Source organism: Cydia strobilella, chromosome 24 (genome assembly GCF_947568885.1).
Source record: "Cydia strobilella chromosome 24, ilCydStro3.1, whole genome shotgun sequence".
Taxonomy (NCBI): domain Eukaryota; kingdom Metazoa; phylum Arthropoda; class Insecta; order Lepidoptera; family Tortricidae; genus Cydia; species Cydia strobilella.
In genome coordinates, this window is record NC_086064.1 from 5,019,230 (window position 1) to 5,047,137 (window position 27,908).

General features: G+C 38.1%; 3 protein-coding genes across 3 annotated transcripts; 1 reads left to right on the plus strand and 2 right to left on the minus strand.

The window, feature by feature from the left end:
• Positions 1-202: 202 nt before the first annotated feature.
• LOC134752133 (gastrula zinc finger protein XlCGF57.1-like) lies at positions 203-14,920 on the plus strand. Its single transcript, XM_063687722.1, has 6 exons — positions 203-395; positions 1,442-1,588; positions 2,351-2,486; positions 10,548-10,607; positions 11,879-11,935; positions 13,456-14,920. Exons 2-6 carry the CDS (start codon positions 1,460-1,462, stop codon positions 14,907-14,909), a joined length of 1,836 nt encoding a protein of 611 aa, XP_063543792.1. The 5' UTR covers positions 203-395; positions 1,442-1,459; the 3' UTR covers positions 14,910-14,920.
• A 2,149-nt stretch (positions 14,921-17,069) lies between these two features.
• LOC134752423 (uncharacterized) lies at positions 17,070-17,567 on the minus strand (the record flags this gene model as incomplete). Its single annotated transcript, XM_063688134.1, has 1 exon — positions 17,070-17,567. A coding segment is annotated over one exon (417 nt), but the record flags the coding sequence as incomplete, so codon positions are not given.
• Positions 17,568-23,342: 5,775 nt separating this feature from the next.
• Positions 23,343-27,793, minus strand: LOC134752136 (gastrula zinc finger protein XlCGF57.1-like). Its single transcript, XM_063687725.1, has 5 exons — positions 27,655-27,793; positions 27,166-27,301; positions 26,763-26,822; positions 25,544-25,600; positions 23,343-24,814 (listed from the first exon to the last, which is right to left on the minus strand). Exons 1-5 carry the CDS (start codon positions 27,781-27,783, stop codon positions 23,370-23,372), a joined length of 1,827 nt encoding a protein of 608 aa, XP_063543795.1. The 5' UTR covers positions 27,784-27,793; the 3' UTR covers positions 23,343-23,369.
• Positions 27,794-27,908: the final 115 nt, after the last annotated feature.

A 27,908-nucleotide genomic window follows, 5' to 3' on the forward strand; every position in this document is an offset into this window, starting at 1 on the left:
ATCGACTCCACACTCGCTTCGCGGCTTTGCGCCGCGTAGTCTGTGTAGCTTTAGATGCGTGCCACTCGTGCGAATGGAGCCTTAAATGTTGCCAAGAAAAATAAAATGTCAAAGGGGATTGTCAATGGTGAGGTCAATGAACGTTTAATGGCGTCAATAACGTGGATTGTGATGGTGAACGCCTCAACTAAATCAAAGTATTGAAAGTATACTTATTTAGAGACGCCTCGAACAGCTGTCCTTGTGATTGGATTCTGCATGTTGTGGCTATGATACATGCGCTCGGGCTAAGACTTGAAAAAATTGTTCTCGCTGGAATTTCCGAGTGTCTCTTTATTATTGTGTTGTTCTAGTTTGGTGCTTACAATCGTAGCCTAGATTGCCTGCTATTACGGGTAAGTAATCAGTGGTAAAATACTGCTTTCTTAGGGTTCTCTCTGATTCCAATGTCGCCATGCTGTCTACAATACAATACAACACAAATATTCTTTGTTACTCACCAATATAAAAGAAAATGTCTATTTTGATAAAACAAAAAACAACGACGATTGACATGCATTATACTCTGTAAAGAAAATTGATGTGCATTCCAAAAAACCTTACTCCCCTGGGGGTTGTACCCAAACCACTTAGATAACCCTTGATTATTATGACTCAAATCCACTATTAAAATATACAGATGTGGGCCCCTTTGGTCCACATTCACAGAGTAGAGGCTGACACTTCAGCTGGGCTATCCTTACTACAAGCCTGTGATATATCCTTGGATTTGATTTGATTTTAATGCCGGCCGGTTGTGTACTTGAGTGGGAGCTATTTTGTTTTACCCGCCGATAATTCTTATTGTAATTAGGTAATCTCATTTTTAACTTTATATAATTTCGTTTTCCTATGTACCACAACAATGTTTAAATGTAAAATGTATCCACGAATGCAGTGTCGATACAAACCCGATAGGGTTTCACGGCACTTTTCTGTCTGATGTAATGTAAGATTTTAATATAGAATAAATAAATAAAAAAAAATTTTGGAGGCATAGTTGAAGGATTGATCAAGAAACTGTGATGGTGGACTGTAAGAGGGTATTCCAAATCAATAATAAATATTTATTGGAGTGTTCCAAAACTCCTAAAATACATCATGTATGTATCAAAAATTTAATCCCGTATGAAATCCATGTAATTTTACAATAACTGACAAAAACAAAATGATAAAAAATAATCTAGTTATATGTAAGAAAGTCGCAACACAGGCTTCGTCATTATTATTTTAAATGAGCTAGCTGCCCACGCTGAATTTGAGAACCCTCCAACACACCGGTTTGTTAAGTAGTGCTCAGCAATTTCAATAATACCATAGATTATGAGACATCTTCTTAGAAAACACATAATTGCATAAGTCAGTTTTACTGTACTTTATAAGTCCATTGGATATTTACTAGATCTCAGCTTATAAGACCATGGAAGAGTATTACTCGTGTAGCTGCTGCTTGGTGCGCCCTCCGGACAAAGGCCTTAAGACACTGTATAATCATCTTGGCAAAGCAGAGATATATTACGACATGCTGAAAGAATGTTTCGGTTTAAATGTAAGTATGAATTCCAATTTCTGTGGCGCATGTTGTGAACACATAGGCTTCTTAAATAACATGTTCTATTTATATGCCCCAACCAATTATATTTATTAATTTTAAATTGTAAATTTCAGCCTAAATTGATTTTTGCAACTAGGGTTTGCAGTCTAAATAAAGTGTATGGAATATTTATTTCATTGTTAATCCAAAGGTATCACACATGTCACTAAGCAATGAGCATCATAATTGCTATACAGATTCTCTGTGAAGTCTCTAATCTATTCTTTTAAGGTCATACATGGTCATACATATTGTATGCTGAACTCTATCGCGTCATTCTCGTAGACATCGCAAAGTTAAGATAATTCAAAGCTAATTTTTACACTGCACCCTAACAAGCTGATTTTTAGGGTTCGTACCCAAAGGGTAAAAACGGGACCCTATTACTAACTCTGTCCGTCTGTCTGTCACCAGGCTGTATCTCATTAACCGTGGTAGCTAGACAGTTGAAATTTTGACAGATGATGATGTGTTTGTTGCCGCTATAACAACAAATATTAAAAACTACGGAACCCTCGGTGGGCGAGTCCGACTCGCACTTGTTTGAGCCTCAGATAAGAAGAATGTGATACTAATATACCTGGATTGTTACCTTTTAAGAAGTGCCCTTTTTGTAAAATGTTGTCACCTCCACCTTCTTGTAGTGCAAATTGAAGTAGCTGCATGGTTAATTATATGATAAGTTGTAAAGAACATTGTTTCTATTTTGTGTTCCAGCTAAGTTTAGGAAATGACGAATGTGGGATCTGCGAGGTGTGCGTGGGGCGGCTGCGGGACGCGAACAACTTCAAGCTTCAAGTGCAGCGCGTCCAGGACGTGCTGCACAAGCGGCTAACGGGAGCACTCCCTGCCTGTAAGCTATATGGCATGCCAAAGAACTTATCGCGAACACCGAAATTGGAAATTGCGGGCATCTTTCTCTTTTACGCCAATTAAAGCGTAATTAGAGGGACATTTAAACTTAAAGCGACTGACCGCCTATTGAAAAAACTTGCCACCAACCGTACACTTTAGTCCGAGGGCCTACTGACTAAAGTGTACGGTTGGTGGCAAGATTTTTCAATAGGCGGTCAAAGTTGCTACTAATATATAATTGACTGGGGGTACTCGTATCTTTTAGACTTTTGAAGGATAGGTATCAAACTACCTTGAAAAGCAATACATGTCCCGTCCCATGCCATCCTGGAACACTGTAAGGCAAACGCACGAAGCCACATGGCCTATATACATTAGCCTGATGCATGAAAGAGTCCTACAATATATATGTACACATATTAATTGTACATATAGTTTATTACCGTTAACATGTATTATTTAGTTTTTTTTGTTTAAGCCTGCACCTACTACTGTTTTTGTTTCGCTTGATGGTTGACTGGTAGATAATGCGTTTAATCATTAAGTCCGCCATTTGTACTTTATTTGTTATATTGTGCGATAGTTTTAATTAAATATATATTTTTATTTGACTGGGGAAGTACCTCCACCTTACAGAAAACGGCAGCTAAATAACACTAGACCCTACTCATAGTGTTGTGTTCCTGCCGGTGAGTAAGGTTGCCAGAGAGCTCAATAAGGGTGCGGTGTTTTGGTCGGCAACGCGCATGTAACTCCTCTGTCATGAGGCTTTATCTCATGAACTGTGACAGCTAGACGGTTGAAATTTTCACAGATGTATTTCTGTTGCCGCTATAACAACAAATACTAAAAAGTACGGAACCCTCGATAGGCGAGTCCGACTCGCCAGGTTTTTCATTGTTTTAAATACTCGTCACTTCATACAGGCTGTCCGTTCCTTAATATGTTAGCAACACTGTTTGTAAGGATCATTATTTATTAATAGCTTATATTTTGATCATTTTTACTTTTACGATTAGCTTAAAAAAGAGTATCAGTTGACCCTTACTTGTCACTGGTTCCCGCCATGTTGAATTATTATTAAAAGGCGGGTACACTGTGACAAGGGGCAGTTCGTGTACAGACGAGTTACAGTGTAGACGTCTTGGAATATTTATTGTAAATTGGTCGTTATTATGTTGGTAACGAACGAATAAAGTTAAAATATTGGTACAAGTATTAGTTTTCATCATCAACCCGGTGGTAACCTAACAATCAGAAGCTGGATCCAACAAAAATCGATAAGATTTTGTTTTGCCACGCCCCATGAACGTAAGGTTTTCTTTCCGTTGGTATCAGTGAGTAAAACATTATTTACCGGAAAGTATGTTAAATTATGGTAAGTCAGTCATAATTTTTATGTATTTATTTTACCTGCTTTCATTTTAAATAAAACTGGTTAGATAATCTATCGTCGTCTAAGATAATATCATTTAATGTAGTAATTTTGGCATATGTATGTGAAGAAAGAACGTACGAACAAATAACAGGTATTCTCAGTAATAATAAAAAATAAAAAATATGAAATTTTAAAATTTACAGTTGTCTATTAAGCGTTTTTGAATACAGCATATGAGTTAGTGAAAAGTCGATCGTGTCATTAGAATGTTCCTTATTTTTATTTTATAAAAATCGATTGTACGATGCTGTAACACATCGATTATTTCAAGTTCAGGCTAAGGATTCATTGTTTAGTTTTCTGCGTAGCAAAATAGCAGTAGTGTAATAGCAGACTACAGTAGGATATTGTTTTATACACATTAAAAATTTACGATCTGCTGCATCTTTGAGGTCAGTTTGTGGTACTAAAATAGGCTAGATGACAAATTTGCTTTAATGGTATCAATCGATCAGGTTTATTTTTAGGATCATATTCATGTTCCTTTATTAATAAAATTACAAGTTTTACATGTCATAAATATTAACAAGTAAATATATGTCAGTTTAATTACAATTCATCCAATGTCTATATGGGACCCATTGCATTAAAGCAATACAAAAGTCAGAATTGATAGTCAAAGTCCGACACTCGTACTTCACTCGCGAAACGGTCCTAACAAAACGATATGAACGTGACGTCAAGGTCACTGTGAGCCCAACTTGAATGTATGGAAAATAAGAAAAATTGCGATTTTGTCTGTGAAATATTGCGTTTAAGCATATCGTTGCTATACAATCTTTTTTTGGATAAAATGTAAGGAATCGAATAGTACCCTTACTTTATTCCTTTTTGGAAGTTGAAAAAAAACTAGATTTTGAAACTTAGATCCTGTATTTTCTTATCATTTCCATATATTATTTTAATATCCATATTATTGCGATTAATTGCTCATTTGCTATCTATTTTACTAGATTTTGTTATACAATTTAACATGTGTCATCATCCCTATTGTATAAATACACTGACTTAGTAGCCGTGAAACCGATGAGTGAACTAAAATGATAACTTGTCAATTGAATATCTCTTAATTAATGCTGCGTTTGAATAAGAAATGCCTCGAGTTCCAAGTGGTTAAACGCGATTTGCGTCAGTGTCATAATTGTCCCGAATGCAATCTGTTCTTAAACGAAAATAAGCCTCAAATATTTTCATAAGGAATTAATGATGTAGCTGTCGAAAAACGAACCTTATCCTAATTTTGCCAACTCTGGTATGTTAAATCTCCAAGTTATGGAGCAGAGCATATGTCTTATTTTCCATATTGTACACTCCTCATGATATATATATCTCGTAACTTTATGCGCTGAGCATTCAACTATTTTTGTGTCAATGTACCTATACACCTACTTATGTAACCCAATATTCATATGCAAATAAATCACTCATCATTCATACGAGGTCGTTGGAAAGTCGATATTATTATTGGATTAACTCGCATATTTTGAAAATTTACAAACTCATTTACCCGTTTTCGATTATTTATTGAGAATATTTTGAATGTCGTATAGTGTATGTAGTTACTGCCAACTACTTTTTATTATTTATGTTTTGTAATAATACTAATTCATACGTAAATAAAAAAAAATAAGGGACCTTAATTGGAATCATATAATATATATAATGCGTAAAAAAATGGGCCTTGCCCCGCTGCCGGCGGCCAGGTTAGGTTTTTTATAATGTGTTTATATATGTTTTGTACTGTTTTGTAAGTGCTTTTATATTTTACTTTAATATCCATATTATAAAAACACTAACTTAAGATGAAAGACAAATATAGAGAATATATTATAATGCGTAATATGTAGTCGGTTATGTAGTCGAGATGTACTCATATGTAGTCACATGTAGAGTCACATGTAGAGTCACATGTAGAGTCACATGTAGAGTCACATGTAGAGTCACATGTAGAGTCACATGTAGAGTCACATGTAGAGTCACATGTAGAGTCACATGTAGAGTCACATGTAGAGTCACATGTAGAGTCACTTGTAGAGTCACTTGTAGAGTCACTTGTAGAGTCACTTGTAGAGTCACTTGTAGAGTCACTTGTAGAGTCACTTGTAGATTCACTTGTAGAGTCACTTGTAGTCACATGTAGTCACATGTAGAGTCATATGTACAGTCAGAGCTATATTGAGTAATTCTCATAAATAGAAATGATGGCGTACGTGTAGACGCTAGTATCAGTTAATACGAACATACATCTTGTGAAATCGATGTGTATAGTTACCGCACGTGGATGAACGTGTGAGACCTTGAAGTGCGTGGATGAAGGCGCTAGACTTTTATTACAACTCTCATAAACATATTTACAACACTAAAATAATAAGTCAACCATGTAAATATGTATAACATACAAATAAACAATAATAATAAAAGGATAAACTTAATAACGTCGCTACACGCTAATATGTGGAGTTCTCATTCAAGTGCAATTTAGATTAAAACTGAATAAATTACAGGTAATGTGAATGAAATATCATATTACATGTGTTATACATTACTCGTACTTGTATTTTTGTGTAAACTTACAAAAAAATAAGACGAAGGAGTTATACACTTGACTAATAAAAGGAACGCAGCGTTATTATCGCTCGTTCATAAATATAAAGGAAATCGATATACGCGTACATTAGTGATACCTGTTTTCTTAATGTTCAATTTGAACTTGAGCGCGTTAGCCATAGAGTTGAGACATGTCATATATATATGAAAACTCTGCTTATTACTGAGGAGATATGACAAAATCTTTAAAAGAAATAACATGATCTTATAAGTTTCGTTCATAAGAGAATCTCATTTCTTCCATTATTTAAATCACCATAGTGACATGTAATTATGTACATATAAAATAGTAATTAATAAGGTGCTTCGTTTTCAATATCGTGTTCAATATTATCTTGACAAGTAAACATGATGTAAATTCTAGTCTCATATTTTATATTCTAATATGTAGTGTGTTTGATAACTGATAATTCAGAAGAAAATATCATTTATCCAAATGTCAATTTCAATACAACTAATAAATTGACAAAAAATTCTTAATTTAATAACGGTTCTTAATTAAAATAATTATTTACGAATACCTATCTCGATATAGTAAAATAGTATTAAAAATAATATGCAAGATAAATTGTATTCGACATATATACCCACACTTTATTTTGCCCAGGGTTTTATACGTGAATTATGACAGTAATATTAATAGTCTTGTTTTCGTAAAGCTAAAATAATTAAAAAAAATATTCCAAGCATACATATTGAAATAATTACATGCATTAATTGTGGAATCTGGAATTTAGTCTGAATAACGAATTAGGATAACAAATGCACCGTAATACCTATTTCAATTTGTTTCTAAAAAAAATACAAATATATTTGGAAATTAAATACTTTTAATAAAGTAATTAATTTAATTCATCTTTTTTGTGACAAGGAATTTGTTCTTGTAATGAATCACTCGTTAGTTTATTTGATGTTCTTAAATTTGGTTGAGTATTCATGAGTCTTTAATGGCTATAATAATGACCTAAAGCGGGTTACCGTCAAAGTAATATAATTTAAAAGAAATTGTCGAATAATCTTAATATTGAAACGGGACTTACTCGTTTACACTTCCGTTTATAAGTATATGAATGAAATATTGTCAAATAATGGGAAGCCTAAACAAAACAACATAATTTGTACTCATAATTATTATTATTATCAAGAGGTTTTTTATCTCAGCATATGCTTGCATTCATGTTGACTACGGGTTGGACCTGAAGATATAAAATCAAAACCATGCATTGTTTATATAGGTGTAAGACTTATTATGTTAAACTTTCATTATTAAACGTTATTGCACAATACATGATATAATACATGACCAAATGACTAATATATTGTGGACTATGTGGCTTTAATAATTAGGTAAAATACTTGGTAGCCATGTCGTTTATGTACGAAAATATCTGAAACGTGTAGCAATATTAATCCATTACAAGCTTAAATCGATATGACTACTAAACCAACAAATGAAATAAATCAATAAAATAAGACCACGAGTCTTAAGTATTCAATAATAATTTGAAAGGAAGTCTTGAAATATCGTCAATACCAAAGGGTTTACTATTGCTCAACTGCTGTTGACAATAGGAACATCGTAATATGGACAATATTCAACATTAAGTACTGCCTTACTGTTGGTTGTTAACTTATTAAAAATATTTGATAGATGAAATGGTTATTTAGGATAGTACATACATCTTGATAATTATTATAGATCTTACTATTCATTTTTAATAATAAGGTATATTTGTTGTCTGATCTCTATTTGGTACCTGCGAGGACATGTTATTCCAGGTTGCTTTATTATTATTAGAAGATATATATTTGCTATCGCAAACTTCTGGCGATTTGTGAATACATAGTTAAAAAAAAGTGACCAGCTCAAACTTGCTGACCTATGTCATTAAATAAAGTGTAACTAAAAAAATAATACTAATAATATTTACATGATTAGAATAAGCGCAACATAGTCTGCGTTATATGAAGTATTTATGTTGGTGTGATATTTAATACATTTATTTATTCAGGTACTGAAATATGCCGTATACTGCGGTGATCAGTGATTAAGCAAGAAAATATATCTGAACTGAAATATGCCGTGAATTCGGTGATCAGTGATGATACGAAAATGAATGTTTATACTGAAATATGCCGTGAATTCGGTGATCAGTGATGATACGAAAATGAATGTTTATGCTGAAATATGCCGTATACTGCGGTGATCAGTGATTAAACAAGAAAATATATCTGAACTGAAATATGTCGTGAATTCGGTGATCAGTGATGATACGAAAATGAATGTTAATGCTGAAATATGCCGTGAATTCGGTGATCAGTGAGGATACGAACATGAATGTTTATGCTGAAATATGCCGTGAATTCGGTGATCGGTGATGATACGATAATGAATGTTTGTGCTGAAATATGCCGTGCAATGCGGTGATCAGTGAAGAAATGAAAGAAAATGTTTGTTCTGAAACATGCCGTGTAATGCGGCGATCAGTGACAAAATGAGAATGAATGTTTGTACTGAAATATCATCATTATTTCTGTTTTGGAAATGTACCTGTCGTTTAACGTGACAAGACTGGCGGATACTTTTAAATAATCACTTAATCCCCTTTTGTCGATGAAGATGATAATTTAATGATGGAAAAACACAGATCAAAAAGAAGTCTTAATAAGTCACAGAGGACATTAAACGCTTCCTGAGTGTTGTTCGAGCTAATAAACTCAGAAAAGGAGAGAGCCTTTATACTATCATGAAACTTTCTAGAAATAATCTCTACAATAGTCTTGATTTCATTAAAGGTTTAAAGCAATTGATTGTGCCAGGTCATGATCAGATGATTCAAGTTGCGTTTTGAGTATGAGATCTCGTCTACGGTGACAAGTACACATAAGAATGCATAAGTGCTCTCGTCTACAGTGACGTGTACAAATAAGAAGGAACGTGTGATCTCGTCTACGATGACGAGTACACATAGGAAGGTATGAGTGATCACGTCTACGGTGACGAGTACACATAAGAAGGTATAGATGATCTCGTCTACGGTGAATTAGACACATGAGAAGGAGTGTGTGACCTCGTCTACGGTGACGTCCACCAAAGAAGGAGCGTATGATCACGTTAAAGGTGACGTGCACACTTGCAAGGAATCGACGTCTACGCTGAAAAATATTATAAATAAATCGACGACGATGAGTGTGCAAGTTTTGAAATAATGGATTGGATTATAAAAGTGATACATTGTCCTAGTCTTATTTTATTTTAGTTTCATTTTTATATGCTTATTGCTTATTAATGATGTATAAGATTAAAGTTACATTTTAGAAGACTAGTCTTGTTAGACGTGTTTATTGAAATTAAATCCTTAATTTTGAGTGTCAATTTGTCTATTTTGCAAAAACTTAATTTTGCACGTAATATCATATAATATAACAAATAAAAGTGTACTCGTCAAGATAATTAATTATTAGTATAAGTACTCATGTAAGTGAATTGTAATATTCTTATGAGTAATAAAATTCTTTAAACCTAATTTTGTAGATTCAAAATAATTGTATGAGGCCATACGCCTTTTGTAGAATGGCCGAGCATTAATCGGAATTCGGAATAGGGACATTCCTACATCAGAATGGCCGTCTGTTAGCAACACTGTTTGTAAGGATCATTATTTATTAATAGCTTATATTTTGATCATTTTTACTTTTACGATTAGCTTAAAAAAGAGTATCAGTTGACCCTTACTTGTCACTGGTTCCCGCCATGTTGAATTATTATTAAAAGGCGGGTACACTGTGACAAGGGGCAGTTCGTGTACAGACGAGTTACAGTGTAGACGTCTTGGAATATTTATTGTAAATTGGTCGTTATTATGTTGGTAACGAACGAATAAAGTTAAAATATTGGTACAAGTATTAGTTTTCATCATCAACCCGGTGGTAACCTAACAAATATTTTATGAAATTTGAAATGCTAAGCACACGACGCTATCAATGATATAATAACATAAATTTTTCTTTTAGCTGCAGGTGACAACGTCAAAATCAAGTTAGAAAAACCGACTGGAGATGACGCCATTTCACGTGAGTATGATGAATATCCTATAGACATGTGTACCTACAGTTGTGCAAATTGGGGAAAGTTTCCAAAGAGTTCTAGGATATTTCAATAGGTATAATTCACTCCCTTGAGCTCCGTTATCTCTCCAAAATATTAAGCGACTAATTAACGCGGTAGAAATTAAATTTAACGCTAACTGGGAAACGGATATTAAAAAATATCCTAGTATATTAGTAGTAGTAATCACTTTATTGTACACAACACAGGTTTACAAAAATAAATTACAGTAATGGAAGTACAAAGGCGAACTCTGCGAAGGCGAAAGGTGTACTCTGTAGTATAATTGTTGTAAGTTATATAGTTTCCGCATGAGGCAGTTTTACGTGTATTTCATGCTACTTGTATTCATGGTATTATGTAAATAGGTAGCTCCATATTTATTACAAAGTTTTTTTAACTTGCAATGTTTGTATGCATGTATGTTCGGGTCTAATCTTGCAAACAATATGATAACCACTTCCAATTATTCAATTGAGCTGATTGAGCTTAACTTTATTTTGATATCTATATAATTTAAGCTACTAGGCCAAGTTTAGTATCGTTTTTGTATAAATCGAGGATGCCGAATTAATTTATATTGACACCTTACCGAGTAAAAACATATAAAATATGAAAAAATAAATAAAATTAATAGATATAGTTTGAGACCCGGGAAAGAACAATAGGATGGAATAGAATGCTCTTTATTGGCATAATACCTCAGTAAAAACACACAAAAGAGAAGAAAGAAAAACAACAAGAATGGTGTTTTATCTCAAAAATCATCCCATAAGGGTTTGAAGAGGGAGGTGAAAGTTTGTTTGGGGAGTCAATAACGGCTGAACCGATTTAGATGAAATTTGGTATATAGATAGTTTTTATTCCAGAAATCGTCCCTTAAAAGTGTGAAAAGGGAGGTGGAAGTTTGGATGGGGAATCAATAAGTAATAGTAGTTTGCTTTTCTTTTTATTCATTCTTTTGTTTTTCTTTTTTGTATTAGTTTAAATAAATAAATAACCACTGAACCGATTTAGATGAAATTTGGTATAGAGATAGTTTTTATCCCAAAAATAATCCCTTAAAAGTTTGAAAAGGGAGGTGAAAGTTTGCATGGGAATTCAATAACCGCTGAACTGATTTAGATTAGATCTACGTCTGTCTTTGATTTAGTTGGCAATGATACAAAACTTAGACGGCGCCAACGCTAAAAACCTTTGTATACCTTAGTGTACAATTAAGACGTGTTTTCGGCAGGCGGAATCAAGCAGGAGAAAACAGAGGCGGAGAACGCTGACAGCAACATCGCATCAGGTGTGTACTCTGCAAGATTTTGTTTCCACCAATGCTGTGCACGGTAGCTGGGCGGTGCGAGGATGCTTAGCGAGGATGTGGAACGATAAATAAATAAATAAATATTATAGGACATTCTTACACAGATTGAATATGTTCCACGGTAAGCCCAAGGATGATGTGATGTGATGTGATGTGTATGTGTGATGTGATGTGAATGTTCCCACCAGAAACCAGAAATGTGAGTAGCGAGACTATGTAGCGGGCACTTTTCAAATAAGCGAGCAGATTGCGGTGAGGCGGGAGCTTTAAGGTGACGTTTGGATGCCGAACGTAGCTGCATTACTGCCGCAAATGTCAAAAATCAGAGCAGTAGCGCCGTTTTCGTGCATTTCAGTAGTGCAGCTGCAGTCATAATCCGAACGTCACCTTTATAATGATTTTCGCTTGCGTCCGTACCTTTCAACACTTTCCTCGCAACACATTCCTCGTAATCAAAGATAGATATAACTCCGTAATAGATGGATACAGTCTAAGGAAAAAACGTGCCTCGAAAATCAAGAAAATTTGATTCTCGTTCAGAGGGCGCTACTAGCTTTGGCCTACTTTCGTATAGATGGCGTTGACGGTTTCGTTTGTTATTAAACAATTTTAACGCATACCAGTGAAAGAACATGGGTCAAATCATAAAAATAATTAATGCAAATAAAAAAAATCATTTATCCATATTTAAATACATTTTATCGTATTTTTATAAATCTTCATTTTTAGTTTTAAAGTGTGTCGACAGATGGCAGTGAATTTACTGGGGTTACAAAAGTTTACTATGACAGTACCGCTCTAGTATAAGTTACTCTATGCCCGTAATACATCTATCGCAATACATTCCTCGCTAACATCCTTCTCTTGTTTTGTATGTACAAAATCCTCGCTCCGCTGAGCTGTTTCCAACACGAGTATTTAAATGCTTAAAATTATGTACAGCTACATACACTGCTTTATCTACATATTCTACATCCATATCAGCTTCAACAAAACAAACTCATTTTATATTTACAAACGAATTAAAAGATAAACAAAATGTCAAAAGTCGGTAAATGAAAACTTTTTTCACTCATGTTACGCATCCGTAGTTTTTTATTTATTTTTTAATTTAGAGGCAAACTAGAGTCGGGTGCCGACTGCCATATAGTTCGATATCAAGTAACATGCGAGATTCGTCAAAATTGCTTGCAACTGACATTTCATTTCAAATCAAACGTCACCTCGACTGATATTACAATAGATGTCAAATCAAATTTCTTTGTTTCTCAGAGATGTTCTAAATTTGAATGTAATTAAAATATCGACTGTCGATGACGTAAAGTAAAAATTTCGATTCAACCACAGATGAAGGTTTGTTAATATAGGCTTATCGCTTCTGAACATATTGCAGGGAAGTTCTGAAGTAGATAAAACGTATTTTATTGTGTGCTAGCTAGGACGAGCAATTTTCTGATGGACACATTCCAAAATCCTAATATTGATTCTTATTGTTCCAGTTGCATTGCACAAAGGTTCGTCAGCGCCTTTTGCTCAACCCGTTCCTACTGCGTCCCACAGCGTCTCGGTAGCGCCAGCTCCAAACGTTACCAGGCGCCGCTCCCATACTGCAGAGAAACCTTACGCGTGCAACATATGTGAGAAAAGATTTGTACAGAAGGGCCACTTAAATACTCATTACGCATACCACATGGGAAAGTTTAAATTTTCCTGCGAATTATGCAAAAGGGGATTCGTACAAAAATATGAATATGCTACTCATATGCGGATACACACTGGTGAAAAACCATACGAATGTGATAGATGCAACAAAAAATTTAGACAAAAGGGCAACTTAAAAATACATCAAAATAGTCATTTGAAATATGATCATAATCGCGTAGAGCCAGGAGAAATAACTGCATGCAAGAAGGAGTCGTCAGAAGAATCAGAAGATCAAGTGCCCGCAAAATATTTTATCTGTGATATATGTAAAAAGCAATTTGTGGATAAAAACTATTTAGATACTCATTTAAAACATCACTCTGGAGATTATCCGTTCACTTGCGACATTTGTACAAGGAAATTTAATACTCAGTTTGCCTTGAATACACATAAATTTGATCACTCGGGAGGGAAACCTTTTAAGTGTGATAAATGCAATAAAAGTTATAGGACAAAAAGCGCTTTAAATACCCATTCGTTAGCTCACACAGAGGGTTATAAACACGAATGTCACGTGTGTAATAAACGATTCATAGTAAAGCAGAATTTGAATATACATATGCGCGTACACACGGGAGAAAAACCTTATACTTGTGCAACATGTGGAACTAAGTTTCGCTCTAGACATTGCTTACAGAAACATTTGTTAGAGAAACACAACCAAGTAATAGACAAACAGTTCAGTTGCGATACTTGTGGGAAACGATTTGCACTACAAGGGACTTTAGAGAAACATATGAAAAAACACACTGAGAAGGAAACGGGAGATAAAAAGAAAGAACTAGCATTTATGTGTGAAATATGTAGCAAACGATTTTCGACAATAAGTATACTTAAGTATCATAGAGAAATACACAATGAAGAAAGACCTTTCGAGTGCGAAGTATGTCATAAAAAGTTCCAAACGAAGAGGAGTTTACAGGACCACGTGAAGGTGCACGAAGACAAAAAACACTCGTGTGAAGTATGTGGCCAGCAATTCAGACATAAATCTGCCTTGAAAGTTCATATCCGACGGATGCACTCCGAAAACAGACCACATGTTTGCGATGTTTGTAAAAAGGCTTTTGCAGTTCTTGCTGAACTAAAAATTCACTATCGGGTACACACTGGGGAGAAACCGTATGCTTGCGAAATATGTTGTAAGAAATTTCAACGCCTGAGTGGGATTAAGAAACATCTTATAAATGTCCACCACGAGAAACCTACGAAATTTGTTAAATTAAAAGAATTAAATAAATATGACTAAATTAAAAGTGATTTGTCATGTAAAAGACGAAGAAGAAAGTGGTGAAAAAAAGAGTGGCTTTGAAAAAATAGTTTACATTACTTATGAAAGCAAAATTATTTAAAAGATCGTATATGATTTATAATTGTAACATATTTGCAATGACTTATTTTTCAAAAGTGATTATTATTAAAAAGACTCGTCAAAATCGCTTACGTTCTAATCCTAAAACGAACTATAGAGTTCCTTAATTACTCGTACTTATACCATTATTTATACCATTGTAGTTTTATCATGCTACGGTTACTACTATAAATTTTATTTGTAAAGCGACAGCTGGGTTTTACAAGAAACCATGTGGACTACCTGGCGTTGACTCCAGAAACATTTAAAAACGCGTCTCAAGATAAATTCTTCACTATCTGCACACTTCCATATTAGTTTAATGCATAATTAGCTATCAAATTTAAACAACATTAAGGCGGTTCCCTGAGCCAGAAGGCGAAAAATCTCCTTATATGATCATGTTTTTCTAAGAGGCGTTGATATTCGAAGACGTGGAAAAAATATATGTAGTTCTTGCCTATATTATCTTTAACAACATAGCTTCCGACACACGAATTATGACTTTTCGCTTGATACAATTAATTCCCAAAGTAACCTCTAACTCGGACTTTTAATCCTACTTTACTCGGTTATTTATTATGTGATACTATAAACAAAAAAAGAAGAAAAAACAACCTTAACGTAAATAGTAATTTCATACATTTTTAAAATAAATAAAAACCGACAAAATTCGATCAAAATTTATACTTGGCGCGTATGTTCTTTCCCGTTCTTTCTTGCGAAATGTGACAAAGACAGCGGCAAACCGATGGAACGGCCTTAATGAGCAAAAACAAAGAAATTAGTCACGAGGCGTCATAACCAATATGGCGCTCGACAGGAAGAGCCCATTAATCTCCACAACCGCGGAATGTGCCATAAAAGGGATAATTTCCTTAAAAATGAGTGTGACTGTAGGATGCATCGTGATGTGATAGCAAAGACAAGTTTTTAAGAAAGTTTTAGTAGTTAAGACTTATCCCTTAATATTTGTATTTGGTTGACAAATTACTATTTACAAGATTGTGTAAACAAAAGTATTTTTTTTATGTGACACTGCTTAAATTGAAATGTTCATATGTTAAGTAGTATTACTTTAGATTTTACATTTGTAACACTATGAATTTTCTCAGGAATTTAAGTTGTAAATATTTAATAAATTATATTTGATATCGAATGTACACTCAGCGTCATATGAGTATACTCTGTAGCAGTCAAAGTGGTCAAATAGTTCGGTACACCATACTAAATATATGGTGTACCGAACTATTTGACTACTTTGATTGCTACGAAGTATTTGACGCTCAGTGTACCTAACTACAATAATTCTGGCAAATAAAAAACTATAAATAATTTCAAATGTAGAAATCTATTGTTTTGCTACTCTGGAAGGTATATAAAATAATAATAATAATATATAGTATATAAAAACAAATAAGAATGCCTTTTATTCCGACTCATTCCTAAAGTTTTAATAAAATCTATAAGAGCTTCCCCACACTGGTGTCTCCTGAGCGTTGTCGTCTAGTCAACTCTATGGCTGCTGCTGGACGCAGCGTTGGTGCAAATGCATAGCGACGTCATTTTCCATAGCGCCAACTGGACGACGTAGCTCAAACGACGCTAGTCCGTGGCCCTTAGTATAAAAATTAGGTAAATAAAAGCAAAATGTACTTATTTATTTGAATTAAGCGAACCTGCTCGCGATGAATTCTTCTCCCAGCGTGCGCCAACTCTGTCTTGAGCCTCAGTGTGCTAGTTACTCGGAATGTGCTTTGTTATACCTTTATCTGCCCTCTGGTCGGAAAGAGTTAACCTTCGGCCTGCTGCGCTAAACGAAGTTGCCTTTTTTTTTTTTTGATGACCCAGGGGGAATCCTTTATGGATCCCACTGGCCCGGGAGAAGCCTAGTGGGTATGTCCGACTCCCACGGACTAAACCCCCTGGGGTGTTCCGCCGCGTGCTTTGTAGACGGGGTTTCGGGAACTCGGTTGTCGACCTCCGATACCCCGTCGGCGTTGTTCTTGCGAACCCATTCTTTACGGCCGCTCTAGCAGCTTACTTCGTTGAAGGCTCCTCGGAACACTCGAGGGCCTTCCAGCTCGAACCTGTTCATGCGGGTGATGGAACTCCCGACCCATCACCCGCTGGGTCCCGTTAAGGCGGCATTATCCTTGATGCGAAGGCTCTTCGCCGCCTACCTGGTCTCCTTCGGCGCTGAGGGAGCGAGTTCGCGTCGTCCTCGCGCGATCGCTCTGCCGCTTCCTTTTGCGTTAGAACAGTGACGCTAAAGGAAGCCACTGCCGCCCATGCCTCCTCACTGCTGATCATACGGCGTATTAGCGCCGGCAGTGAGAGGTCTCCTCCCACAGCCGCGGACAGCGCAGCGCGAGGCTCTGCCCATGCAGGGCATACCTCGCGCGTGTGCTGAGCCGTGTCCACGGCTCCTCCATCACAGTGGTGGCACGCTGTCGTCGGCTCTCTTCCCACCCTCTCACACAGGTACCAGCCGAAGCAGCCGTGCCCCGTTAGGAGCTGTGTGAGGTGGAAGGAGGGTGCACCGTGCTTGCGTTCAGCGAACAGCGGCCACCAGGTCCCGGCTAGCTCCCGGGATCTCCAGACGCTCCGACCATTTTTCATATAGCACTTCTCGTGATTCTTTCCGCCACTTGCGAACTTCTTGAGGGGCGGGCCAGTTTTCCTCCCTCCTTGCTGCCAGCACCCGCCAATAGACCGCGGACTGAACCTTGGCTTCAAGGTCCCAAGGCGGGCTTCCGGCTAGCAGGCCGGCTGCTGCGTGCGAGTTATCGCGATACGCTCTGGCCACCCTGAGAGCTATGGCCCGCTGCGGCCGACGCAATAGGGCCGCACTTCGAGTTCCCAGGGTGCCCGCCCATATTGGTGCCCCGTAAAGCGCCATTGAGCGCACCACGCTCATATAGAGCCGCCTGGAGGCTCCTCCTGGTCCGCCCAGATTTGGGAGGATCCGCCCAAGCGCTCCGGCTGCTGAAAGCAATTTCGGAGCCAAACGCTTGAAATGTTCCTCGAACTTCCATCTACTGTCGAGAACGAGTCCTAGGTACTTCATCGTCGACCCGACGGCGATGGAAATTCCTCCCACGGTAATTTGGGCTCCCCCCGGTGGTTTGTTCCGAGGCCCGTGGAAGACCAGAACCTCGGATTTGTGCAGTGCGACCTCCAGACCTAGCGCCCGAATCCTGTGCACCACGTGTGCAACCCCTGCTGTGGCTATATAGGCGGCCTCCCTGTAGGTCCTGCCGCAGGCCGAAACGAGGGTGTCATCAGCGTAGCAGGTAATGCTGACCCCCCGTAGAGTGGTCCCGCGTAGGACCCAGTCGTAACCGATGTTCCACAGGAGCGGGCCCAGCACCGAGCCCTGTGGAACACCGCACGCCATCTCCCGCCTCCCCCAGCCATCCTTAGTTGGGAATACCACAACGCGCCCGGCAAAGTAATCCGCCACTGTTTTTTGCAGATAATAGGGCACGTTGTGATATTTGAGTGCCGCTTTTATTGTCTCCCAGGGTAGGGTGTTGAATGCGTTGGAAATGTCGAGTGACACGGACATCACAACCCCACCCTGAGAGAGCTCCTCCTCGGCAAAATCCCTTACGCGGGCAATCGCGTCCAGTGTCGAGCGCTGCGGGCGGAAGCCATATTGGCAGTCGCTCAGACCCGGCTGCATGCTCCTGACGAGACGAGTTGCAATTATGCGCTCAAAAAGTTTGCTCATCTCGTCGAGCAGCACTATGGGGCGGTAGGCCGACGGCTGATCAGGTGGGCGTCCGTCCTTCCGAAGGAGCACCAGCTTGCCCATTTTCCACCTATCGGGGAACCGCCCCTGAGTCAGGCACGCGGTGAAAAGGTCTCTGACTCTTTCCTCCATCTCGCTGAGTGCGACTGCCAAGGCACGCCCAGGTATGCCGTCTGGCCCGGGGGCTGTCTTTTTGGAGCGGAGTTTCAAGACAGCAGCGCTCATTTCGACCTCTGTGACTGGTGGAACATCCCTTATCACGTCTGGTGGTCTTGTGGTGGACGCCATGGCCGGCGGTACAAACTCGCCCCTTTCTGGAAACAGAGCACCGACGACTCGCTCCAGGAGATCTGGCTGGAGACTGCTGGTTAGTGGGGGCGCCCAGGGTCGGAACTTTTGTCTTACGGCCCGATACGGCCTGCCCCATGGATCCCTGTTGAGCGTTTCCAACCATTCTTCCCACGCAGCCTCTTTGGCCTGCGCGATAGCAGTCTGCAGTGTTTTACGAGCGGCCCTATACCCTTCGTAAAGAGCATCTTCCTCTCCTTGGATTCGGATGCGCCTTCTTCTGCTTCGCGTGTACCGACGACGCGCAGCCACGCAAGCGTTCCGCAGTTGGTGGAGTTCCGGTCGCCACCAATACACTCGTCGCATCGGCGAGAAAGGTTTAGCCCTCGGCATCGCTGCGTCGCACACGCGGATCATTGCAGCGCCAAGTCGTTCGGCCTCATGCTTAACTCTTACTTCCGCTGGACCAATACTGTGCCCCCAAGACTCGACTATGGCCGCTTCTTTTGCAAGCTGTCTGTCCAGCTTCGTTACCTTCCACCTTGGACTGTCCCCTGCAGCGGGTCGGTTTCCCATTGTGGCAGCAGGAAGCGTAACAACATCGAAACGGATATATCGGTGGTCCGATGCCGTCTCTGCATCAACCACCACCCTCCAGTTTTGAGCACGGCGTGTCAATGCGTTTGACGCAAAAGTTATGTCTACTATGGACTCGCCTTGTGGCCTCACGCACGTGCTTTCCGACCCGGTGTTGAGGACAGCCAGTCCTAATGATATCGCCCACTCTTCCAGAACTTCCCCTTTGACGTCTGTCGCTGGACATCCCCACGCTGTGGATTTGGCGTTAAAATCTCCGGCGACCAGCACAGGGATGGGAGATATCTGTCCGACCAGAGCGCCGACATCCGAGATCACCTGCTCGAACTCAAGGAGCGTGAGACTAGGTGGGAAATACACGCCAATGACAGCGATGCCACCTATAACAGCAAGCACGAACCCCCTCCCTCTCACAACATTCTCAAGGGTTCCAGTTGTAGCGGGTGCTATGATGGCTACTGTTTCATTGCGGTCCGAGGCCCAGTCGTCCCGGTTGGGGATAAAGTAGGGCTCCGAGACCACAGCCACACCTATTTGCCATTCCGCCATAGCTTGCACCAAAAGGTCCTGGGCCATGACACAGTGGTTAGTATTCACCTGCAGACACTTAAGAGCCATTTTATTTTGTGGTGTCCATGCGTTCCGCCTCGTCCAGTTGAGATTGGTTGCTGGGCCGATCAGCAGGTTGTATCTGGGAAGATCCACTTTCGGTCGTTGTTTTACCTACTTTTTTGCCCTTTTGGGGCTTTCCACCACGGCAACCTTTGCCACCCAGCGAGTGTGTCGCTGGATTTCCAGCAGCCTTACTGACAACACAGTGCGGATCAGCAGCAGAGCATTCTCTAGCTTTGTGTCCGGGTTGTCCGCAGCGGAAACAGATGCTGCTGCGGTCTATACCCCTGTCACATTTCGCACCCACGTGTCCTTCTTCGAGGCAACGGTAGCATCTTAGTGGCCTAGCTTCCAGTAGCACCACCCGCGCCGATACCCATCCCACTTTGAGACGGCCCACTTCAACCACTTTCTTAGCTGCTACTACCGGACATCTTATTCTTCTCCCAGCGTGCGCCAACTCTGTCTTGAGCCTCAGTGTGCTAGTTACTCGGAATGTGCTTTGTTATACCTTTATCTAACTCCCTTCCGGTTCATCTGTAGTAGGTACTAAATTGTCAAACTGTACAAAATACCGTAAATAGCAACTTGACTCAAATATCATAAAGACAGCATTACCGAATTTACTAAAAAAACACGAAGATTAGAATTCAATCACACAATGATTAGAATACTTGAGAAAACGCTGTTATTGCTTGTCCTTGTCACAGTCACATTTTTTTAAATTCGCTCCGTAAATTTAGTATGGTTTATGGTGGGCTACAAATCTACTCGACCAATCATATTGTCGCATTGCGTATTTTATTTTATATTGTAATTAGAATTATATCTTATTGTTATTTATAATTATCGAACTGTTGACATTATTAATTTATAGTTATGTGCATTTTAAAAATATTGACATGTGAATCTAAATTTATTATCATTTTGTAAGTAATTACACTCATACTCATAATCTTTATTGCATATCACATTGTATCTTAACCTATACTTAACATAGAATTGTGTACAACATGAAACCCTGTAGGGCACAGCAAACGTTTATTCAAGAGGAGAACGAGGTTTTTGTACAAGGTTATATAATGGGTACTTTATTAATTATAATTATTGGTCGTGAAAAAATTCATTTAATGTATAATAGGCTTTTTTAATCAGGTGTTCTGCTAATTTTTTAAAGAATTCATTGTCGGACTTGGTGTTTTTTAATTCGTTACTAATTTTATTGAATATTTTTATTGCCATCGAGTTTTTGAATGTAGCTGTTATTGTTATGTAACTGACAGTGTATGATTAATACCAATAAAAATTATATTCTATATTCTATGTTTTGTCCCTCACGGGCGCACGCGTATAGCTGATCTATGTAATGCTAGGTATATGCTGATTCAGAGGCTCTGTAGCTCAGTGGTATTGACCCGAGACAAACGATCAATCGTCCCGAGTTCAAATCCGTTAGAAACCACGCTAAATAAACCTTTTAGCATTTTTTCATGTTTTTATGATTTAGATGTTTCCAACATATCATACTATTATAATTTTTCTGCAACGACGGCTCAGGGAAGGGAGAAAGTAAACCGGCTATGTCTGCCGCCTCCACTCGTACTGCCGAGATCGAGACCAGCTCACCACGCCGCTCCGCTCGAAGTGCCGATACTGCCGATTCGGGTCGAAGGAGACGAAAATAAACTAATTCGAACTTGCAAACTGACTTTTATTTATCGTAACAAAGTATTAAAATACTGCCTACACTAATTTCTTCTATTCAGCCAAAACGGTTCCGGATCTCTTCAGGTTTTCTTGATTAAGCTGCTTTTCCGATCCTGAATGATCCGCAGCCGTTCTGCCTCGCTTTTATACAATATAATTAGATAGAGAACCCTCGTACGATAAAGAAATTCGATCGATTATAATTCGTTTAATAATTGAAAGGGCTCTGATTGGTCGGTTACGTAATTCGGATGCAATCGTATTGATTTGTGCTATCCCTTTATCGTTTACATGATAATAACCTAATAGATTAATTAACTAGCAAAATAAATGTTATATATCTCGGTTACTGGGGCATACAGATAAGTGGTTACAGGTTTTGCCATACCCTTCCAGGGTCCCTACCTTTGGTTAGTGGTTAGGGTAGGTGTACCTATGTAACATACTGGTATGCAAATACCTAAAGATCTCTATCATGGATATATCAAATCTATTTTAAGATATGCAATAATATTCTGGGGTAACTCAACAAACACTCGTATTCAGAGCGCAAAAAAATGCATTCGTGCCATATATGTGGCCTAAAAATAGATGGGTCATGCAAACCTTATTTCAAAGAACTAAATATACTGACACTTGCAAGCCTATATACTTACGAAGTGGCAGTTTTTGTTAAATCTAATCCGGAACTGTTTCCACTAAGATCGAATACGAACGCGAGAAATACTAGATATAGACATGCATAATCATAATTATTCAACAACAACGGGACTTAATCGCGAAAAATAAGTTTTAAATTTACCTCCGACGTTTCGAGGACGGCGTTGTCCCCGTGGTCTCGGAGAAGACTGACTAAAGTTGACATCAACATCTTCTAGCCAGTCTTCTCCGAGACCACGGGGACAACGCCGTCCTCGAAACGTCGGAGGTAAATTTAAAACTTATTTTACGCGATTAAGTCCCGTCGTTGTTGAATAATAATGAGTAAACATCGTGAAAGTTTAAATCAGTGTTATGCATAATCATAATCATTTATTTGCACATAAAAAGAACAAACGAGAAGTGGTAAAACTGCTTTATTAAGGAAAAATATATTAGACATGGCGTCCAAAATATACAATTCACTACCTGAAAGCCTCAAAATATAAGAGACCCAAATGTTTAAAAGCAAATTAAAGACAGAGCTCATCAAAGGAACATACTGTACCATCAATGAATTTTTGTCTGAAAAAACTTCGCCCATGACAAAAAGTATCCTCTGTATTAATTTATTTAAAAAAAAAGTTTCACAAATAAAACTATAATGGTGTAAGTTGAATACGGAACTCAAAAAATGGGTGGGGTTTCTCAATGCCATCTTGCATGCAATGTCTTTTACACAACAAGTCACTTTGAATTTAGTCATATTTATTCAATTCTTTTAATTTAACAAATCTCGTTGGCTTCTCGTGGTGGACATTTATAAGATGGTTTTTTATCCCACTCAGGCCCTGAAATTTCTTACAACATATTTCGCAAGCATATGGTTTCTCTCCAGTGTGTACCCGATTATGAATTTTTAATTCAGCAAGAACTACAAAGGCCTTTTTACAAATATTGCAAACATGTGGTCTGTTTTCCTCGTGCATCCGTCGGATATGAACTTTCAAGGCCGACTTATGCCTGAATGGCTGGCCACATACTTCACACGAGTGTTTTTTTTCCTCGTGCACCTTCACGTGGTCCATTAAATTCCTCTTCGTTTGGTATTTTTTATGACATACTTCGCACTCGAAAGGTCTTTCTTCATTATGTGTTTCTTTATGGTATTTTAGAATACCTATTGTCGAAAAACGTTTGCTACATATTTCACACATAAATGCGAGGTCTTTCTTTTTATCTGCCCTTTTCTTTTCAATGTGTTTGTTCATATGTTTTACTAAAGTCCCCTGTAATGCAAATCGTTTCCCACAAGTATCACAATTGAACTGTTTGTCCATAACTTGGTCGTGTTTCTCTAATAAATGTTTCTTTAAGCAATTTCTATAGCGAAACTTAGTTTCACATGTTGCACAGGTATAAGGTTTTTCTCCCGTGTGTAGGCGCATATGTATATTCAAGTCATGCTTAAGTATGAATCGTTTATTACACACGTGACACGCGTGCTTATAACCCTCTGTGTGAGCTAACGAATGAGTATATAAACCGCCTTTTGTTCTATAACTTTTATTGCACTTTTCACACTTAAAAGGTTTCCTTCCAGAGTGATCAAATTTATGAGTATTCAAGGCAAACTGCGTATTAAATTTCCTTCTACAAATTTCGCAAGTGAATGGATAATCTCCAGGATGACGTTTGGAATGAGCGTCTAAATAGTTTTTATCCACAAATTGCTTTTTGCATATATCACACGTAAAATACTTTGCGGGTCCTTGATCTTCTGAAGACTCTTTTTTGCATGTAGTTATTTCTCCTAACTCTACGCGATTCTCATCATATTTAAAATGACTATTTTTATGTCGTTTGAAGTTGCCATTTTGTCTAAACTTTTTCTTGCATATATCACATTCGTATGGTTTTTCACCTGTGTGTATCCGCATATGAGTAACATATTCATGTTTATGCACGAATCCCCTTTTGCATAATTCGCAAGAGAATTTGAATTTTCCTATATGGTATGCGTAATGAGCATTTAAGTGGCCCTTCTGTCCGAATCTTTTTTCGCATTTGTTGCACGCGTAAGGTTTCTCTCCAGTATCGGAGCTGCGCTTGGTAACGTTCGGAGCTGACGCGACCGAGACGCTGTGGGACGACGTAGGAACGGGTTGAGCAAAGGGCGCTCGCGTACATTCGTGTAAAGCAACTGAAACAATAATAATTAATATTAGGAAGTAGAATAAAGGCCAGTCCAGTGAAATTGGCGTCAATCGCAATATAATAACCAATTTTTGATTTAATATTAGATCGCTCTAAATTAAAAAAAGTCCCTCAAACGCAAATACTACCGTCACAAATCGGTATTCTGCACCTCCATTTTATTGGTAATATCGCTCATAACATAATCGGCGATCGAAATAGGTGAGCCAAATTGGCGTTGGCATCCACACCGCCTGATTTTATCAGACAATTTTTAAAATGGCCTTACACATAAACAAAACCTTGGCCAAACCGTTTTCTTAGATTAAAAAAAGGTGTGTTTGGACAATCAATGTTCTACGTGGCTCTCTATTAAACAAGGGTCCTTTCCATCAGAAAAGGATTCTTATGCACATATTGGAGTATAAGGGCATTAAGGACTCTTCTGATGGAAAGCCACGTAAAAAGCACATATACGCTAAATTTAAATTATATATGTCAAACATATTGTGCGGCATTACAATATTTAATAATAATAATAATAAAAGACGTTTATTCAAGAAGTTGTAACATAGGTACATAATAAAAGTACACGATAATGCTAATTTGACGTTGCAAAGCTGCGTTGTCAAGATGAGTCGCAAGCAGTACAAAACACGTAGGCTCATTTTAGAGCTCTAATCAGACTTCTATAGTTATCCTAGTCTGTTGGGATACAGCTTTCCAGAGTACACACCTGATACGGTGTTGCTGTCAGCCATCTCCACCTCCGGCCTCTCCTGCTTGATACCGCCTGCCGAAAGCATGTCTTAATTAAACACTTAACCCTCAAAAAAGGTCTCGTCAAAAATTACCTCTTCTAACAATACAAATCTTAAATAGAATGCAACTCAAGTTTAGGTAAATACTTTTTGACTGTTCTTTGTGATTGTGAGTTTAAAAAATAAACATAAAAACCGGCCAACGTGTATCGCGTAACTATTGTTTGTTATCATACGTGTAAGAATTAGATTACGTAACGCAAAATAGTTTTCGACTAAAACATGCGCAAAATGTGTATCTGCTGCTATTAATATGAGTAAATATTAATGCTTTAATATTAATAATAACTAGGTATTTATATAGATATGTAAATTTATTTCGCAAGTTAGTATGTAAGAAAATTATTCAAGTTTTTGTACGCCATCAGGCAGGGTATAGTGCTACAAATATTTATTTACCGCCACTGTAATCAGTTTGACATATACTCACAAATAAAAACACTTTGAACTTTGAACTTTAAATGTATGGGAATCGAAATTTTTCATTTCCATATATGAGTTTCCAAATGAATGAATAGTGGAAAAATATCTTGAGTGGGACTTGAACCCACGACGACTGGATCACTAGTACAAGTAGTAGTAGTGCTCTGCCATCTGAGCTACCAAGTACCTAATATAGAGAATATTTCCACCATATATGAGCCATAGGGAGGCTCGAGCGACATCTACTGTAAGAGTCTTACACTTCTTAAACTAAGCTTAATACAAGGGCCTGACACTCTTTGATAGAGAAAGATAGTCTTATTGCGATTCCTATAAGAGGAAAGAGAAAATAGTGCCATGCTTTGTCCTTATCACCGACCGTGTTTTTTTTCATGGTCGGGTTATGGCAGCATAGGTAGGAGGCGATGGCAAAATACCGAAATTTATAAGAGTGAAAGAGAAAAAGGATTATGCTGCCATACATTAACTTGTCAATACATGAATACGTCTTTCTCTTACCCCTGGTCGCTCGGTTTAATGTCTATAACTACTATACTATGTCTATGGCTTAATAGCATCGTTCGCAGACGTTTCTGCTTGAAACAAAATTAATTTATGACAGTTTCCCTTGTTTCTTATGAAATTTTCCTAAAATATCTTAGAACTTTTTGGAAACTCCTCAACTTGCACATCTGTATATAGGATACTTACGCGAAATGGCGTCATCTCCAGTTGGTTTCTCTAACTTGATTTTGATGTTGTCACCTGCAGCTAAAAGAAGATATTATGTTATTATATCATTGTGTGTGCTTTATCAACCTGCCAGCCTGTATGAAGTTACGAGTATTAAAAACAATTAAAAATCAGTTTATTTGAGTAGGTACAACACGTTTTTATTGAATTAGGTATTTCACAAACCACACTTCTGGTCAAATAGGCAGAAAAATCCCTTAAAAATAAATAAATTGATAATATATAAAAATAGACTTTTTTAAGCATCCAGCTATTATTGCTCTAGTTTGTTCTTCAGAAGTCTAAAAGTTACCACCACTCAATTCTTTAGTAGTAGCAACTTTGCCAGTGTATTATTTGCCTGGTATGTCATATAGCTTACTAGCAGGGACTGCTTCCGTGAGCCGCTTGTGCAGTACGTCCTGGACGCGCTGCACTTGCAGCTTGAAGTCGCTCGCATCTCGCAGCCGCCCCACGCACACCTCGCAGATCCCGCACTCATCATTTCCTAAACTTAGCTGGAACACAAAATAAAATAATGTTCTTTACAACTAATCAGCTACTTCAATTTCAACAAACAAACAATCAATGACAAAGCATTAATTTGTTAGGGCCCAAATAAACAGTTAATGTTACTAGGGCCTGACTTAGAATTCTGACCGCCCTAGGCTGACTATGTAAATCCGCCCCCCACTTGTCTCAACTCAGAGCCGCCGCCGCACCCCCTTGGTCCTTGCGCCCTAGGCTTTAGCCTTATTAGCCTGTGGGTAAATCAGGCCCTGAATGTTACTTTAGAATCCTATGTGTCTACAGGACAGGTTGCCAAAGAAATTGCCAAATGATTTCAATAAGATAAGGGTTTTATAGTTACATTTAAACCAAAACATTCTCTCAGCATATCATAATATATCTCTGCTTTGTCGAGATGATTGTATAGCGTCTTGAGGCCTTTGTCCGGTGGGCGCACGAGGCAACAGCTACAAGAATAATATGCTTCCATGGTCTTATTTGCTGCAATAAAAAAAATTGGAAATTATTGAGCATAGTTGTGTGTTATGGCTCCAACAAGGCTCTATCATCACATCAATGAAAAGTAGACCTTTTTAGGGTTCCATACCCAAAGGG

Excerpts from the sequence above, each read along its gene's own strand:
- LOC134752136 (XM_063687725.1), bottom strand. The coding sequence starts at position 27,783 with ATGGAAGCATATTATTCTTGTAGCTGTTGCCTCGTGCGCCCACCGGAC. Across the intron at positions 26,823-27,165 it reads CACGGAAGCAGTCCCTGCTA|CTGCAGGTGACAACATCAAA; the intron begins GTAAGCTATATG and ends ATCTTCTTTTAG. Across the intron at positions 25,601-26,762 it reads TGGAGATGACGCCATTTCGC|GCGGTATCAAGCAGGAGAGG; the intron begins GTAAGTATCCTA and ends TGCTTTCGGCAG.
- LOC134752133 (XM_063687722.1), top strand. The coding sequence starts at position 1,460 with ATGGAAGAGTATTACTCGTGTAGCTGCTGCTTGGTGCGCCCTCCGGAC. Across the intron at positions 2,487-10,547 it reads AACGGGAGCACTCCCTGCCT|CTGCAGGTGACAACGTCAAA; the intron begins GTAAGCTATATG and ends TTTTTCTTTTAG. Across the intron at positions 11,936-13,455 it reads TGACAGCAACATCGCATCAG|TTGCATTGCACAAAGGTTCG; the intron begins GTGTGTACTCTG and ends TTATTGTTCCAG.